General features: G+C 49.2%; 1 protein-coding gene across 2 annotated transcripts in view; it reads right to left on the reverse strand.

The window, feature by feature from the left end:
- Eps15l1 (epidermal growth factor receptor pathway substrate 15 like 1) overlaps positions 1-16,048 on the reverse strand; it is a 98,868-nt gene extending 82,820 nt beyond the window's left edge. For both annotated transcript variants that reach the window (XM_013361829.4, XM_078037749.1), the window contains exon 1: positions 15,932-16,048. In XM_013361829.4, the coding sequence (XP_013217283.2) occupies positions 15,932-15,964 (33 nt within the window). In that variant the 5' untranslated portion in view covers positions 15,965-16,048. The remainder of the gene's footprint in view (positions 1-15,931) is intronic.
- Positions 16,049-18,566: the final 2,518 nt, after the last annotated feature.

An 18,566-nucleotide genomic window follows, 5' to 3' on the forward strand; every position in this document is an offset into this window, starting at 1 on the left:
GCAAACAGCTGGGCAGTTTCTTTTAAAAACCTAAATACACAACGATACACAACCAACTCCTGTCCTGGGCATCTGCCCCTGAGAAATGACTTGTGTTCATATAACATCCCACACACAATGTTCACAACAGCTTTATCTGTCATGGTCCAATCTGGAAATGCCCCAAAGTCCTATAACAAGCAATTGGTTCAACATGATTCATTCAATAAACTGTGGTCCAAGCACATCTCAGAACACTTGGCAATGATAAGGAATGAGGGCTGGGGATGTACCTCAGTGGTAGACTGTGTGTTCCATCCCCAGCACTAGGCCAAAAAAAAAAAAAAAGAACGAACTATGGATACACAATAACCCGGATGACTATGGATACACAACAACCCAGATGAATCTCCATAGAATGAAGATGATTGAAAAAGGCCAACCCCAAGAGGCTACATGCTATGATTTTAAAAACTGCTAAAATTACAGATATGAACAGATTTATGGTTGCCAGGGATTAAGGACAGGATGGAGGAGAAGCGGGTGTGGGAGAGAGGGATCTGCATCTGACTACACTATTGACAATATTCTGGTTGCAACCCTGTCCCACAGTTACACAAAACTCACAACTGGAGTCACTGGGGTAAATGGGTCTCTGTATTTGTTCGTTTGTTTTTTAACAACTGCATGTAAATCTACAATAATCTAAAAAAAAAAAAAGTTTGTATTGTTAGTTTTTAACAGACTTTGGAGACCTAACAACTAAATGTAAGGGGACATTTTTAGACAAACAGGAAAATGTGAATGTGGACATTAGTTGTGTGAACTGCAATAATGGCTCTGTGGTTCTGAAAGAAAAATGTCCTTAACTCTCAGAGGTGTGTGTTGAAGTGATTTCTACACTTAAAAAACCCAGGAAATAAAAAGGCTTAGCAGGGTGAGAGTTTGGTGTGGTGGGAGTCAGGGGATGGTGACAGGTGCAAAGAAATTACTAAAATGCTGTTATTTATTGTAAGTAGGTGGGGGTTCATGGGGATTCATTCAATTCTTCTCTCTACTTTAGTGTTAAATTTTTACATTTTAATTAAAGACCACTGTTTGATGTGTTTCTGTTTTGGCAAGGACCCAAAAGGTCAAGATGCTTACAGATTAAGTGTCACAAATCATCAAGTGTGTTGGTGCACACCTGCAATCCCTGAGACTCAGGAAGCTGAGGCAAGAAAACTGCAAATTTCAGGTCAGTCTCCTCACTTTAGCAAGACCCTGTCTCAAAAAATAAAGAGTGATGGGGTGTAGCTCAGTGGTACAACACCCCTGGGTTCCATCCCCAGTATTGGGGGGGGGAATGTATATGCGTGGGGTTAAGCGTCACAAATAATTGCCACTGACAGGGTCAAACCTTTGTCAAACAAAAAAACCAGCATTTCTGCTCCACAGTAGAGCACTTGCCTGGCACAGGAGGCCCTGGGTTCCATCCCCGGCAAACAAAACAAAACAAAAATGTAAAACAAGAACTCCTGGAGTATGGCCTGAGGACTGATCAAAAGTGCAGGAGGGCAGAAGGGCAGGTGTTCATTCAGCTCTCCCTCCTCGAGGACACAAATGCAGACAGAAAGGGTTGGAAACAGTCCAGGGCTGGGTCTCCACAGCCCTGCGTCTCCACAGAACAGAATAGCTCATAGCAAAAAAAAAAAAAAAAAAAAAAAAATATATATATATATATATATATATGAATGGGATACGACTGTCATACTTTGCTGAGTGAGAAAGGAGGGCAGGAACCAGCACATTCAGTGTGGGCTGGCTTCTAGGCACAAGGTGCTGCAGCTCCCTAACATCTAACCCTGCAGCTGCTTTGCGTCCTCCTATGTTCCCTGAGGTTCTGCTAGCAGGAGTGGCCTCTGTGAATGGAACAGAAAAGGGAAAAAGAAGGCTGAGGTTGTAGCTCAGTGGTAGAGCGCTTGCCTTGCATGTGTGAGGCCCTGGATTTGGTCCCCAGAATCACAAAAAAATAAACAAATAAAAATAAAGATATTGTGTCTATCAACAACTAATTATATAATTATATATATATATATATTTTTTTTTCTTTTAAAGAGAAAAAGAAAAATGCAAGGAGAAGCAAGATATAAAGATTCTTGAAATCCATTATCCAGGAACTAAACGATCGCCAAGGGGAGGGACAGCTGAAGATGGATGCAGCCGGGGCACAGGGCCTCCACCCAAACTAGACAGAACTCAGGGCCTGCAGAGGGGACATGGTACAGTGATAAAGCCTGCAGTGCCCACCCCTTGATGGAACCATGGGGCAACAGAGCCACCCCTGAGAGTTTAGACTCACAACCAGGTGTCACAGTGAAGGAGATTAACCCCAGAGCATAAATGAGGACTGAAAGCCTCAAATCCAGGACTTTCAGTAGGAGACCATAGCTCTCAGCTTTCCTCCACTGGAACTGGAAATTGAGGGGGAAACAACGGTCACTCAGGGCAGCCTCCATGCCCAGTGCATCTCTGGGACAGATCTCATGGTTCTGCCTGCATCTCTCCCCTCCTATCTTGCTTCACTAAAAGGGGTCCCACACAGAGGTCAACAGTGCCACCATACAGATGCAGACTACAATCCCACCCTACCACCGGAATGCTATGCAACCTCAGGAAGGATGAGACCCCCTCTGTGCCTCAGTTTCTGCATCAGGAAAATGACAATGAGCATTCCCACCACTGGGGACTCATCAATCACAGGCTATTATGATCCTTTTCCTTCCTTCCTTGCTCTCTTTCCACCAGTTCCAAGTGAAAATGTACCCTCGTTCCCAGAAATAACCCCTCCATCCTGGTTCCACCCAAGCCACCCACCTCCCCCTGCTCCTCACAGAAAATCCCCCAAAAGTGGTCTGCCCTGGGATTTGCCAGCTCCGGGATCTCCTGGACTTGGTACTTCATTCATTCACTCACTCAACCAAGAGATGCCGAGTTCAGGCTAAGAGGAGGCCCTGGGATATAAACATGTGTGGGACACAGCTCTGGGCTTCTGGAAGGGAAGACGGTGGGCAAAGGGAGCCAAGATTACACCACAGAGGATGTGTGACACAGTGGTGATTGTAGGTTCCTCCAGAGCCTGAGGCCAAGGGTCAGGGATGAGCCAGGCAGGCTCTGGGTCAGAGAAGGCAGGCCAGGTCTATGGAAAATTCAGCAAGTTTCCAGGTGGAAAAGCCCGGATGTTGTCCCAAGGTGAGATGAAGCTTCAGAGTCTGCAGAAGACCAAAGGGCGAATGGGGTGGGGGTGGGGGATGGAAGACACTGAGCAGGAGAAATGATGGTCTTCCAGCAGAACGAGGATCCCAGAGCCTGGCAACTCACTGTGCGGAAGGAAATACAGAGAACCAGACACAAGGTCACCTTTAAACCCTGTTTCTTTGGAATGTCCTTAGCAGGGCCTGAGGGGAATGTGGTTTGCACTCCAGCAACATCTGAGTGCCCAGGCCCTGCCATGGTACAGGTATGGCTGTGAACAAGGAGACCCCTACCTGGCCTGGAGGATGCCATTAGACACGACAAAACACAGGGCTGCCAAGTGCTGTAAGGACAGAGGACAGAGGGTGACTCTGCAGCCTGCAAGCAGACACACACCCATGGTGGCAGGGAGACTGGGACGCGCCACCTCCACAGCTGAGCCCGTCCAAGAAGCTGGAGTCAAACAAGGCCAAGGAGCATCCATGTGGAAGCAGTGGAAGGAGACAGGGCTGTGGCAGAGGAGGAAGGGAGCAGCACCAGAGCCAGGGGCAAGGACAGCCATGCACAGGCAGGGCGATGGGGAGGACCGGCCCAGGCAGCAGAGGAGCAGATTCCGGCCACTCCTCCTGAACAAGCAGCTTAAGATCAAAAGTGGCACAGGCTCCAGGTACCCCTCGCTGCTGCTGACCAGTCTCCAGGGACACTGCTCCTCCCACACATTCTGTGTTTCCTGAACAAGGCCCTGCACTGACTCATAAGGACCAACACAGCAGGGTCCCTACCACCTGCCAAGAGAACGCCCGCTTCCCGCAGTGCTCCTAACTTTCCACAAATGTGCCCTGAGCCCTCTCCCTGGGTTCCAATGTCCCTGCCATCTTCTGACCCCTGGCCTGACTTCACTTCTTTCCCTCCCACATCCTGGGCATATGACCCAGGACTAGAATATGGAAGCATGTGGCCTCCCACTGGGATGTTCTTGGCCTAACGAGGACTCCCAGATCCTGTCTTGTCAGCCCCCCAGCCTCCCTTGTCCTCTTGATCCCTGCTGGTGGCACCATCTACTTCCCTATGCCTGCCGTTTTTCTACAGGGCAGTCACCCCATATTGCTGGATTCTTTAGATATCAGGCACCAAACCAGGCTCCCAGATTTCATGGTGAGCAGAGACAGTCTCCAGAGCCACAGACGCCAGGGTCAGGTGGTACACTCACATGCAGAAGAGCAGATGCACTGGCAGCAGTGATGAGACGAGGGCGAGGACCACAGCTGGGCGCTAATGAGGAAGGAATGAGGGTGCCTCCCACCCTGGGCTCTCTGACCCCACCCGCACCCCACACACCTCTACCTGGATCCCGGCCTTCCCTGCAGGTCATCTGGTACATAGTCACACCCTGCTCACAGAGCCCTTGTGGTGTCCAAACCCTCAGCCCCAGTCCTGGAAGTGCTGCCCAGCCAGCTCCGCCCCTGCCTGGCTAAGTGTACTCCTCACATACTCACAGGTGTGCACATGTGCTCACACACACTCGCTGACATACGTTCACATCTGTGCTCACACATGTACACTCATCCACACACACATGTACATTCTCACAGTCTCTAATACACACATACTTGCAAAGCCGACACAAAATACATACATACACACACATACAGATGCTTCTCAATATACAATGGGGTGAGGTCCTGACAGATCCACTGTAAGTTGAAGACACATAAACTGCAAACACACTGAGCCCACTGAGCTGGCTGAACACGGAGCTTAGCCACAGCTCGCCAGAGTGCCGAGGACATGTGATGGCAGGGCTGGCTGGGAGCTGCGCTTGCTGCCACTGCCTAGCATCAGGAGAGAGAGGATCACACGTTGCTAACCTGGAGAAAGATCTGAATTCACAGCTCCAAGTACACTTTATCCTGAATGCATATTATTTTCGTACCAACGTAACATCAAAAAATCCTAAATCAGTGCTTGCTCAGTGGTAGCACACTTGCCTAGTACACATAGGCCCTGGTTCAATCCCTAATACTAAAAAAAAATCCTAAATCAAACCATGTAAGCTGGGAACCACCTGTACACTGACACACCATTGTATGCTCAAGGCACAGGCACGCTCCCCTGCACACACTTGCACACTCAATCCCTGCGTCCCTTGCCATTAGGCAGATGCTCTACTCAACACACTACATTTGCCGCCCCTTGTCTCCCTGTTCCTGGGGGGCCAAGTGCCTCTAGCCCCAGCACCAACCCCTGCTCCAAGATATCTCCAGTGCTCCCCACTGAAAGGAGTCTCTTTACCCCAAACTCCCACAGCTCCCAACTTAGGGAAGCCACACTTACGATCTACTTGATGGAAAGGCTGCTGTTGCCACACACTCCCCTCCTTACACAAAATTTTGTGCTTTGTGAGACAGGAGGAAAGCTCCTCCCACCCCGCCCCAGTGCTGGGGATGGAACCCAGGGCCTGGAACATGCTAAGTGCACATTCTATGGAGGAGCTCTACCTGCAGCCTGGGGGTTCATATTTATTTCACCTGTGTGAGCCTGTCCGCCTGTAAGCAGGCTATTAGTAATGTCTGTAAGTGAAAGGGTCAGATTTAGATATGGGGGGAGGGAAAAATGGAGCCAGAGTGGTCAGTGAACACCAGGACACCGCTCTGCCTCTGAGCAACAGTGAAGACAAGCTACAAAGGCTCCTGAGGCCTCTGAACGCCCACCTGTAAAATGAGGATACTTCAGGGCCTGCCCTGAGGATTCCTCTAAGTATCAAATGAGAATATGTGGGTAACCTCACTCTGCCAAAAACAGCACCCATGTTAGGTCTCTTATTATGGTTATAACATTGTTATTATTATTACTGAGACAGAGGAGCAGGCTTTATTTACAAGGACTCAGAGCAGATGGGAAGGAAGACACCAATATCACAGTCCCTACCATTGCTCCACCAAGTGATTTTGCCAAATAAACTATTTCACCAAATGTTGGGTACACTACAGTACATGTCACACTCATTTCTCTCTTTTTTCTTTGCTTTTAGTTATTTTTGAGATGGGGTTGTGCCATGTTGCCCAGGCTGGTCCTTCTGCCTCAGCCCCCCCAGTAGCTTAGGACATAGATGAGGGCCACTGCACCAGGCTCATTTTCTCTCATCAGCTAAGCTGCTCCCAGCATCTAAGACACAACAGTATGTCACCAGCTCTCTCAGACTCAGTTGTTATTTTTCTTAAATGTATAATTTTACACACAGCAGGTAAGTGCATACTTACAAAGGTCCACTTGTGAGGCTGTAAATTAAAGGACGGTTTCTAGTGGCTAAAAGTCAACACAGCAAAAATCAAATCAAACAAGTCAAATAAGTCTGGGAATTTTGTTGTGGTTTTGGGGCTTTGTTTGTGGTGCTGAGGATGGAACACATGGCCTCCTGCACACCAGTTAAGCACTCAACCACTGAGCTCCACCCCCAGACCCAAAACTAGCTTTTCTTAGTCTAAAGAGGTTGTGCTTTTCAAGATCACATTTCCCACTGGAAAAAGAAAATGATCTTGGATTGGGCACGGAGTTCGGTAGTACAGCACTTGCCTAGCATGAGTGAGGCCCTGGATGACATCCCCCCACCAAAAATTAAAGAAAGAAAGAAAAAAAAAGCAAAAAGTGAAGAAAAGCTAATCATTTATGGACTGGCATAGTGTCACGGAAGCATGCTTGTTCCTGTGAGAGAACCCTCTTTTCTTTCTTTCCTTTTTTTAATGTTTATTTTTTAGTTGTAAACAATAACTTTATTTATTTTTTTATGTGGTGCTGAGGATTGAACCCAGGGCCTCGCACGTGCTAGGCAAGCACTCTACCCCTGAGCCCCAGCCCCAGACTGAGAACCCTTTGTTCACCTCCAGTGAGGAGACAAAAGCTTCAGGACTGGCCCTTGAGGTACCCTGTCTCATCACCAGCCAGCAACCCTAAACAGGCATCTCTGGGCCCTGTTCCTGTTTCTTCGCCAGAGAGACAAAATGGTCCTGTCCATGGATCACCTACAGAGGCAGCCAGAGGGACAGCCTGGGCTTCTGGCTACTTCCTGAGCACTCAGCCTCCAGCCCTCAGGTGGTTACCACCTGCCTGCTGCGTGTCAGGCGCCAAACGTCAGTGTCTGGAGACACAGTAGGGAACACATAGAGAGCTCCTCTTGTCCTCCTAGGATGGCCACTTTGGAATGTGCAATCCCACCAGTTACTCCAACTTCCTATGAGGCCTGACTGCTCATTTTATCTATCTCCTGTTCCACATCCAGAAACAAGCACAGAAATTAAGACAATGACAATGACATCACTGTAGCAAACTGGTGGGAATGGGCGTCCAACAACCCTCCCTTACTTCTGCATAAGAGTTGTGTCCCAAATCTCTATCCAACCCTATTATGGGAGGCTCTGGGTTGCAGGGTTAGGACAGGGGGGGCTCTGACTGGGCCTCTGAGCGGGATAGGAAGAGGGCACTGGTCTGAGAGGCTGCACCTACTTCTTCCTCTCATCTGCAGAAATAGGAGGAAAAAGAAAAAGCAAGGTACAGGCGCCCTCTTCCTACCTGGCTACTTTCACTCCAACTCCACAGCTGCCACCTGACCCCCTCCAGAGCTTCTGTCGTGCAGTGTCCTAATTACCTGTGCCCAGCTCCAATTCAGCTAGACCGGGGGAGCTCAGGAGCATCAGGACTCTCGAGTTGGCAACACAACTCAGCAAACAGAGCCTGACAGAGCTGGGCTGCTTCCCCACTGCACCTAAGTGCAGGCTGTCACCAGCCCGGAGTCTGCTGCAATACAGTGGTCTGTTCTCTAGTGATATACCACCCACCAGGCTCTGCCCATCTGGGTCTGTCCCTTGCTGCTATCCTGACGCCCTGGGGGCCTGCACACAGCATGCCTGCTTCCTATCCACTAGTTACAGAGCTCCTGTCTGAACAGCCACCCCACATATTTCTTCCATCACTGGCACCTCTGCTCCTTCTGAAACCATCTCGGATGGGTTGCTCTTTGTCGTTCGTGCCCACATCACAGCATGAATCCAAGCCAGTACCTGCTCTGGATATTCAGATGACTTAATTGTGTCACTCCCCTCCTAAAGAACCTGCCACACCTCCTTACTACCTCCCATAATGTGAACCCATCTTACATATCTTACATTTGGGGCATTCTTTCAACAGATGAGTACTGAACCCCTGAGTGTCAGTTTCACCATGGGACACAAGGATGAATAAAACAGGCACAGCCCCGGCTCTTGGGGACCTAGTCTAGGCAGAAGGGAGAAAAAGATCATTAACCTAATAAGAGTACCACAAAGAGAAAATTCCAAACAGGTATATGGAAAGCACAGGGTGTCCATCCCCATTGGTATAACAGAGAAGCTGGGCCAGTGTGTCTGGAAAGGTTTCCCTGAGAAAGTGATGGCCCAGCTGAGATTTGAAGAAGAGCAGACACTGACCCAGGAATGAAGGGGGCAAGAATATTCCAGAGAGGACACAGCAAGTGCAAGGAAGTACGAGGGCATGCCCAGAGCAGATGGGCCAGGAAGGGCCAGGTGGGATAGGCAGAGCTGGAAGGTTGAGGGTGCAGGACATGGGGACAGGGCCTGCTGCAGCCCGGCTTTCTGGTGCCACTTTTCTCTGCTTTCAACTGGTGTGTACGAGAGGAGAGCTGACTTACATTAGCCTGACGGAAAAGAATTAGTGAATGCATTCTGTAATCCCACCAGAAACCTGAAGCTATAACTTGACTGTGGGCAGTTGTAACCCTACTTATCCCAGAGCTTGGAGTACATGAAGAGCTAGGGCTAGGATGGTGGGAAAGTCCAAATGGGTGTTAAAACTAATGGCTTCTACTCCCATGCAGGAATGTAATCCTTAAGGCCATGCTACCTTTAGGGCCACTGTCCAAGGATAATCTCATTCTATCTTCCAATGAGATGAAATGTTTAAATACACACTGGCCTAGTACAGAGAGCACTGGACAGGTCTCATTTCCCCACCCCTCTCTGCTATTGGCCACCCTCTGGGCAAGCACACCCGTTGGTCTCCTTTGTCTTGAGGCAATTTGTAATTCAGGCACACACCACTGTGTCCTATTTACCAAATACCTTCCTCTTTGCATCCCTGAGTGACCTTCACTAAAAGAAGGACATGGATCCCACAGTTACTGCCCAAGGCCCTTGCATGCTTTGGCCCTCTGATCTAGAATTGCAGCCTCTTGGCTCCTTCTGTGCCTGGCCTCCATGTGAAAGGCCACTCCTCTCTCCCTTCCCCATGTCCTCATGGTCAGTCTAAACAACCTCTCCTCTCCTCCACCTAAATGAAACCAAGTTGTCATCTGCTTCTCCTCCAATTTGACCACCCATGACCTGAGCCTCACTATGACCTGGGCAGAGCCATCACTCTTTGTAGGCTAGGCCTGAACAATTCATTTCCACGTCAGCCCAGGACCCCCAAGCACCTCTGATCCCTCATAAAGAAAATAAGCAAGCCAGGCAGGTGTGGTGACACAGGCCTGGAATCCCTGCTATTCAGGAGGTTAAAGCAGAAGGATGGCAAGTTCTAGGCCAGCCTGGCAACTTAGTGAGACCCTGTCTAAAAAATAAAAAGGGCTGGGAGTGTAGCTCACAAGGTAGAGCACTTGCCTGGCATGGGTGAGACCCTGAGTTCCATCCCCAGCACAGAGAAAGGGGAAAAAAAAGACAATAAGCAGTACTTTCCACTTCTCACTCTATTTTCCAATGAGATTAAATGTTTAAATACAAAATAAAGACATACAAAGTGACATTCTCTCCACTCAGACTACATCATCTCTAATGATTAGGTAGCATGATCATTGCATAGGAACAATGAGATTCTGTGCTGTCACACTGTTGTAATGCTTGCTAGGTGCCAAAATCTTCTCAAGACAGGAAACTACAGTGCAATGAAGAGGCCTGGACCTGGGTCAGGAGAACCAAGTCTGCATGAGGTCGCTGGGTACCACTTTGAGCAAAGAATGCGATATCTCTGACCTCACATTTACCCTTTTATATAGCAAAGATAAAACTGACCAGTGTGACCAAGATGATTAATCAAGCAATCTAAGATGCTTTTTTTTTTCTTTTTTTTTTGTGCGCTAAGGATTGAACCCAGAGGCACTCTATCACTGAGCCATAGCCCCAGACCTTTTTATTTAATTTTGAGTTAGGGTCTTGTAAGTTGCTGAGCCAAGCCTTGAACTTGCAAACCTCCTGCCTTGGTCTCCTCAGTGTCTGGGATGACAGGCCTGCATGACCACACCCAGCCTCAAGATGCCACTTCTACTCAGTCCTTCAGGCCTGTAGAGTGAGGCCTCCCCACACCTTCTGTATGAGATAAGCTCCCCTCCTTTACTTGTCTTAAGTATGGATCATCATCAGACACACCCCATATGTCACTTCCTCAGGATGTCAGCTCCACAGGACAGGGATGTCTTCAGATTTGCTGCTCCATCTACTGCTCAGGAAATGTCCAGTAATGAGAGGATGCTGAACACAGCATAGTGGGAGCTATAAATGGAAGGCACTTTGAAAGGACATACATCATCCTGTGGGGTCATCATGCTCCCTTCCATGAGGCAGATAAAGCAAGAATAGAGTACTATTCCCAATCTGCAGATGGGTACAGAAAGCATCTGAGGGCAATAGATGTTTATCTGGGGACCTGGACACTGAAAAGCAGAATCCTGAAGGGACTTTACATGACACTGGTGCTTGGAGTGTCATCTTTGAGAAACAGCATGAAAGTAACAGCTTTTGCCAAGGTGAGGAGGCTCTGTGAGCACCCTGGGAGGGTGCTGTTGAGGTATGTCTCACCAAGGTGCAGTGAATCATGTATCTGTCCCTCATAGTCAGGTGGCCCAGCATGAGGTATGGGAACCAAACAGTGGACACTCAGTTCTCTGGTACTATCACGTCCAAAGACAGTCACTCAGCTTCCCAGAGCAGATGACTGGGGCAAAGATCTGGGCACAGGAAGGTAGTTTTAACATTTAGAATTGGGGCAGAGAAGCAAAATACACAAGTTCTTGCTTGGCAGGGAGCTACCTACTCAACAAAATTCAGGCCAATGCAGATTAATAAAAGGGGCAGCCAGAGAATTCTGGATCTTCCAGGGGCAAGACCAAATTTTACTCTAAAACTTTGCTCTCTGCCCATCAAATTATACTGCATTGCCATTAGCATTCTACTAAGACATTGAGACTAGCAGTCATTTAGGGGAAAAAGAAAATAAGGCCTAGGAGGTCAAGCAGGTGCCCTGAGCCCCTGCGCATTCATACCAGATACATTGACTGGGTGCTGCTGTGGGCAGGGTGCCAGCAGGCTATCTGGAAAACTGGGGGGGGGGGAGTTTCTCTGCAGCAGGTGTCAGCAGGTTTAGCCCCAGTGCTACACCCACCAGCTACTGGACTTCAACAAGTTACTTCATCTCTGTGGGTCTCCAGAGATATGGGTCTCTTTCTTCACTTGTAAAATGGGTTTTAAAAACCTCCTAGAACAGTGGTACCTGCTACAAGGAAAAGCACCAAAGCCACTGGACACAGGACATATGACAAGGAGGAGAGAGGAAACTAGAACTTCTTGGGGTGTAGGGCAGTTTTTATTCATCACTGATCCCAGCGCCTTCCTCCAATGATCATGCACTTCTTAGGGATGGGGACCATGAAAAGGACCCACTGAAGGCACACAAGGAAAACTCTTGTTTGGGTGGGGCGAAGGGAGGACCAGCACCAGGGAACCCTCAGAGCAGCCTCTGGAGCAGGAAGTACACAGGAGGTCACAGAGCCATGGATGGTGAGGCGGGAGAGCCAGGAGCTTAGGAGTAGAGCCAGAGGAAGGTAGCGGAGGAGAGTAGCGGGAAAACAAGCCTGCAAGGTCGGGGGCTGGAGAGGTCAGGCTGGGGTCAGGGAATGCGGTACTTTGGCTCATCAAACTGGATGTATTTTGAGGGAAGAAGAATGGGAGCCATAGAAGATTTCTGGAGCAGGGGAGTGGGTGCAAATTGTTTTAGAAGATCCCATAGATGAAGTGAGTAAGCAGGAATTAGAAACAGGCCCTGCCAATGTGAACTTCGGGGTGTGGTCAAGAAGAAGCCAATTCCAGAGTCCAGCAGGACTTCAGAGATGAGGAAGAGACAGGGGGCTGGGCTCCAGAAGGGTCTGGGGGGGAGGTTGGTTTGAAGTACTTGCATGGGTGCTCAGGGAAGGAAGCCAAGGAAATGCAGGAGGGCAGGCGGACGGAGAAGTCTGAAATCTGTGGGTGGGAGAGAAAAGTGAAGGCAGAGCAGAAGGAGAGTGCAGGCCCACAGCTCCAGAGAAGGAACAATTCCAACTTAAGGAAGACCAGCTCCAAAGACAGGCTGCTGAGGCTAAAGAGAGTGGGGTCCCTAGTACCCTTGGAGAGTAGCTGGTCCACAAAGAGGTGACACAGGATAAGCTGCAGTCGAACATGCTTTTGGGAGAGATAGAGAGAGCTTTTGTTCAGGGAAGCAAAGAGAAATAGAAATTGTTAAGACACTAACAAGGAGGGAGTACTCCTGGAGAGGCAGGAATATAGGCTCTAAAAATGAACATTCACATTCCGGAAAGATTACATATGAAAGGAGATGGCCCAGATGATGTCAGGGTGGACAGAGGACAAAAGGCAGGGTCGGGGAGGAAAAGTGCAATAAGTGCTGGGGAGGAGGGATGCTCCTCCCCCACTCTGCTAACCCCATGACTGACAGCTTCACTCACTTTTGACTGGCCATTTGCTTTCCAAGTGCCCTCTGCTACCGAAATGCAACCAGAACAGCATCCTGCCTAGGTTACTCCCCAGCTGCCCTTAACCAGAAAGTATCCTAGAATCATGTCCATGCTTCCCGTCTGTAAGCCCTTGTGATCTCCGCAAATTGGCTATAAGTGAGCCTAGTGGAGCCTTTCCTCAAACGTGCAGCGACAGTAAGACCTGATGCATGGTTTCACTCAAGAGCAGAGGGCCGCGGCTGTAGCTCAGTGGTGGAGCACTTGCCTTGCACATGTGAGGCCCTGGGTTCGAGCCTCAACACCATATAAAAATAAACAAACATATTGTGTCCATCTACAACTAAAATTTTTTTTAATTTTAAAAAAAGAGCAGGCAGAGAGAAGTGTTGATATATTATCTGAAGGGAGAAAATCTTCATTTGACAAGCATATAGGCAAAGGAACAGGAAGAAGCTTAGAAGTCAGTGACCTGAACTTAGATGCCAAAGGATTCAGGCTGTCAGCCTCTTCTTACAACTTCTCAGTTGGGTTTGGTCCCCATCCACAGGCACCATCCCACACATAGAGGAAAAAAGCCACTTGTAAACTGCACTGGGGGTACAAATTGCTAGTCCACACCTCTGGCTTAGCAGATATTTCCTAGGTGCTGGGCACGAGGCCAGGGTGCTGAGCAAGTGGCTTGTTCTTGCTCTCACTGGACACCCAGTCTAACTGGGAGACAGATGGCAAAGAGACACACAGACATTTGTGCATACTGACAGATGCTGAAGGGTGGTATAAAGGAGAGACATGGCTGAGTGGGGTGCTACTTATAATAAGTGACTGGCAAAGACCTCTGGGAAGAATAACATTTGAGTTGCCACCTAAAAGAGGGAAAGGAGCTGGATACTGGAAGTACCAACAGAGAAACAGGGTAAAGTGCTTCAGGAAAAAGGAACAGCTAGCAGGGACACCTTGAGGACAAAGAGAGCTTGGACTATAAGAGGAACCGTAAAGCAACAAGTATGGCTGCAGTGTGGGTGCCAGGGAGAGCATAGCAGGTGAGATGGGAGAAGCCAGTAGGCACCCAGGAAGAAGGAATCAGGAGTCTGGTCCAAAAGGTTCTAAGCAGGTGAGTCACATGACATGACTCATGTTGTCTCACATTTGTTACCTCTCGGTAGTAAATCACTACCCTATTAAAGTTGCTTCAGTAGTAAAATAAGAATCCCCTCCTCGAGGAGCAGGGCATTTTACAAATAAGTGATGCATGTAACATGCATATAACCCTGAAGCACTCAATACGCATTAGCTGTTGTCATCACAGAAGTCCAAATGAGGGATAGTGTCAAAATCGGAAAGTTTGAAAAACACCTCCACCACCCACTGTGAAAAGGGACATTTCTCATTAAATGAGTGTAGGTGAGTTTCACTCCCCACCCACTTATACACACCCTAAACTTAGTACTTGGTTATTAATAATAATACCTAATGGCTGGGCCTGGTGGCAAGTGCCTACAGTCCCAGCTACTTGGGAGGCTAAGGCAGGAGGATTGCTTGAACCCAGAAGTTTCAGGCCAGCCTGGCCAATGTAATAAGACCTAGTCTCAGAATATAACAATAACTAATATCTGTAGAATACTTAACAGTTTACAAAGCACTTTCATATCCGTTACAAGAACTTGTTAATTAATAACCACTGGTCTTAAGCACTGTCAATTTAGTGACAGTGTTGCAAATTGGCTAGTTCTTGAAAGACTTAACAAGAAGCCATATCTCTCTCGGATCAGGTGACAAGGCATGTCAATCTCAGTGGGTCTGGCATACCTGCTGTGTTCTCTATTCCCAAATGTCCAAATCTGAATGAGATTAAATAATTGTAGTACCACTGAACGCTATGGCTGTGCTAGGCACTAAGTGCTTGATATGTTTAAGCTTCACATTATCCCAATACATTTTATATCCCCATTTTCCAAACAAAGCAATTAATGTGTTGAAAGGCTAAAAGCTTCATTCAAGGGCACTCAGAAGGAATAAGAGCTGGAACCAAGACTTATACATAAGATGATCTCTCCCGCATCCTCACTCTTAATCATGACACTATATTAGGTCGCTCTAGTAAAGTGCTTATAATATGGTGTTTTGTACAAAACAGGTACTTAGTAAATAAAGGTGATTAGCAAGACACGTAGTTTCCAGTGTCCATCAGTGTCACCTCCAGGAGAGCAGCAACCTTGTCTGGTTAACTGCTGTGCGCCCAGGACCTGACCCAACTGCACACTTTTAGAATGAATAAGATAAATGAATTAATGTCCTTCCCAAAAGCAAACTGCCTGCACATGGCTTTTTGCACGTCTCTGTCACGCCACTGAGGCTGCCCCTAAGAGCATCGGGCGAATTCGAGAACACAGAGGGGTCGGGAGACGTGAGTCCCTCCTTCTTTTCACCGTGCAGGAGTGGCGGAACCACCTGCCAAGTGAAGGAGACAGGTCTAGATCGACCTGCAGGCGGTTCCCCGCTCTTGCGGGGCTCTGTCCTCCACCCCGCCAGCTCCCCGCAGAGACAGTGTCCGCTCCGGTGCTGGTACCGGCAGGAGACAAAGGCCCACGGGGCTGCCGCGCCGGCAGAAATGCTCACTCCCCTCGCCCACCTCTCCAAGAGGGAGCCCAGCGCACCACGTACCGCCCAGCCTGGGCGCTGCGGCGGCGGGTAGGCCGGGACCCCGGGAGAAGTAGACATGCGCCGCGGGCCCGCCTCGTCGCTGCCCGTGAGGGTCGCTCGGGCGGGTTCGGCTGGCCTGTCACCTTCAGGCCGCCCGCCCCTCAGCCCGCCGCGGACCCCTCAGCGCCAGCCGCTGACGCCATTGGCTCCGCCACCACCGCCCAGCTGGGCTTCCCCGCGCCTCGGCCCTCCCGTGGCGCCAGCCGTCTGCACCTCTCCTCGGCGCCGCCCCCCAGCCCACCCGGCCCATACCTGCTGGGAGAGGGGGATGAGCGGCGCCGCCATCTTCCCGCGGACTCGGGCTCCGAGCGCCGGCGGAACGGAGGCGGGGCCGCGCCCGCGCGTGCGCACCGGTGTCAGGGGCGGTGCGCGCGCAGCTAAACCAGGGCCAGGGCCGTGCCGAAGGCAAGAACGCGCATGAGCAGCAGGGCCTTGAAGGCGGGACAGAGGGCGGGGCCGCGCGCTCTTCGCAGGCCTGGAGGGGGCGGGGCGGCGCTGACCTGGGGCGGGGCTTATGAAGGGCGCTTGCCCCTGGAACCCTAGCTGAGTGTCTGTGGCGCTTCCCTGTCACCCGCCCCTGAGTCCTGCATTGGCCAGACCCCAAGACTGCAGGAGTCCCTGCCCCCATGTACCATGTTCTGTGATGCTTCTAGCTCCTTGCCGATGCCCGTCTGCTAGGGTTGCCCTTCCTCTCTCAGGGCGCCAGGCAACGCACTATGCACTGGTGGACGCCCACCCAAAAGAGCTCTGACCCTCACCTCCCCACAAGGAGACCTGTTTCTAGAACCTAGAGTAACTGTGAGTGTGTGTGTGTTTTCTAATGTGGGTCTTTCCCATAGGGTTTCCACTAAGCCCTGGAACAGGCTTAACCTCTTCTCTGCAGTAGCCCCGTTACCTACAATTATTCCTCGTCCACCACTTTCTTGCTGTGTGACCTTGGCAAGTCATTTAACTAGCCTCTCTGCACCCCTAGTCTCCCATTTTGAAAAAACAGCAAGGTAATATGTGTTGTTGACATTGTTATCTCATTATTATGCCTCACACTGTCCCACAATGAGCAGCAAGCACCTGATGCTGCCGGGGGATGGTTATTGGAGGCGCATTTGTTTATTCAGATTTTCCTCTTTCTTTGGCTATATGCCGAACTCCTTCTGGGTCAATTCCAGAGAGACAGTGAGGAAGGCAGGCCTGGCCAGGCAGGCGACCAAAGCAGCATAAGGTTTCTCCAGGGAAAATGAACCTCCCTTTACCAGGCTTCTCACAATGGTGGCAGAGTAGTCTGACTGGGCATCAGGTCTCAGCAGGCAAGACTGAGGCCTGTGATCCATCTCCTCTTTTCTGGTGTCTCACAAGTTGCTGTTTCAACATCTCCAATAACTCAGTGTATCTTATGCCATTCAGATGAACACTGGTGCTCTGATTCATTCACCAACCATTCACCTGTCATACACTTGCTGAGCACTCTATGCAGGCCGATGGTGAACCAGGTAGACACACACTCCTTAGTCAACTGTCTAGCACAGGTTTCTTACCCTGGAGCTATATCAGAACTACCTAGGAGGATTGTTAAGCACAGACCAGGGTTCTGATTCAATTTGTAGACATGGGTGGGACCTGACATTTTGGCATTTCTAACAAATCCCTAAGGATACTGATTCTTCAGTCCCAGGACCCCATTTTGAGAACCACTGGCCTACAGGATGGAAACTAGCATTCATGGAATAATTGAGCAAGGAAAGAGATCACTATAGACAGTGGCAGGTACTACAGAGTACACCAAAGGTATGACTTGAAGGTGTATGTACATATGTGAGAGGAGGCTGAGGGGCATCTCAGGGAGAAAGAGCTGAGGCACCAAGGAGCCTGTGAGACTACAAACCTGGAGCTCAGAGAATAAGACAGGGGCCTAAGAACAATTTGGATCATGCATGGTCCTAAGGGACACCCTTTTTGAAAAGCAACTGGAAGCCACCACAGGGATTTGAGCATGATCAGATTTGTGTTCTAGCATGGTGAACTCTGGATAGGGGAGAGGCCTGGATGGAAGAGAATAAATCATAAGATGTGAAAGCAGCCCAGGTAGGAGTGATGAGGTGTTTAACTGACTTGAATGCAATTATACTGTCCGTGTTTCATAAGGAAAAGTGAATCCATTCAAGGTATTTCAAACAGAGGAAATCAAGTACAGGGGAATGAGTATAAGAGCGCTGGGAGTAAGCAGAAGTAAAGGGTTGAGGGCTGGGGCTGGGGATCAGCGGTGGAGCTTCTCCAGATGCTGACTTCTCACCCCATTCGGAGAAAAAAGGGGTAGGCAGTGTTTGAATCCTACCTGTGCATGAGGCAGAAGAGTCTAGCTTCTTGAGAACCAACCTCCAGATAAATGGTGAGGTCTGATTAGGATAAAGAGTCCGAGTTCAAGGTCTATCATCTTCAACCAGGACCAGAATCAACCTTGTCAGAACTTCACTTCCTGCCCAGACTTTTCAGACTCTCAATGTGCTATATGTACCTTCCATATTATTTGGATTATTGTTGAGATTGCCAGCCTCCAAATTTCTGGAGTCATAAGTTTGATAATTTCAAACATGAATTTCATTGTGAAAACAGATCTCTTCAAGAAGAGACTGGCAGGCTAGGGATGTGGCTCAGTGGTACAGTATTTTCCTGGTATGTTCACAACCCTAGGTTCCAACCCCGGCACCTCAATTTAAAAAAAAAAAAAAAAGGAATTTGGCCTGGGGCTGTAGCCCAGTGTCAGAGCGCTTGCCTGGCAGGTGTGAGGCACTGGGTTCAATCCTTAGCACTGCATAAAACAAACGAATAAAATTTTTTTAAAAAGGGTTTTATATTGAGAAACTTTCATATGTTATTAGTGATTTACAACTAG

This window comes from Ictidomys tridecemlineatus, chromosome 2, assembly GCF_052094955.1.
Source record: "Ictidomys tridecemlineatus isolate mIctTri1 chromosome 2, mIctTri1.hap1, whole genome shotgun sequence".
NCBI lineage: Eukaryota > Metazoa > Chordata > Mammalia > Rodentia > Sciuridae > Ictidomys > Ictidomys tridecemlineatus.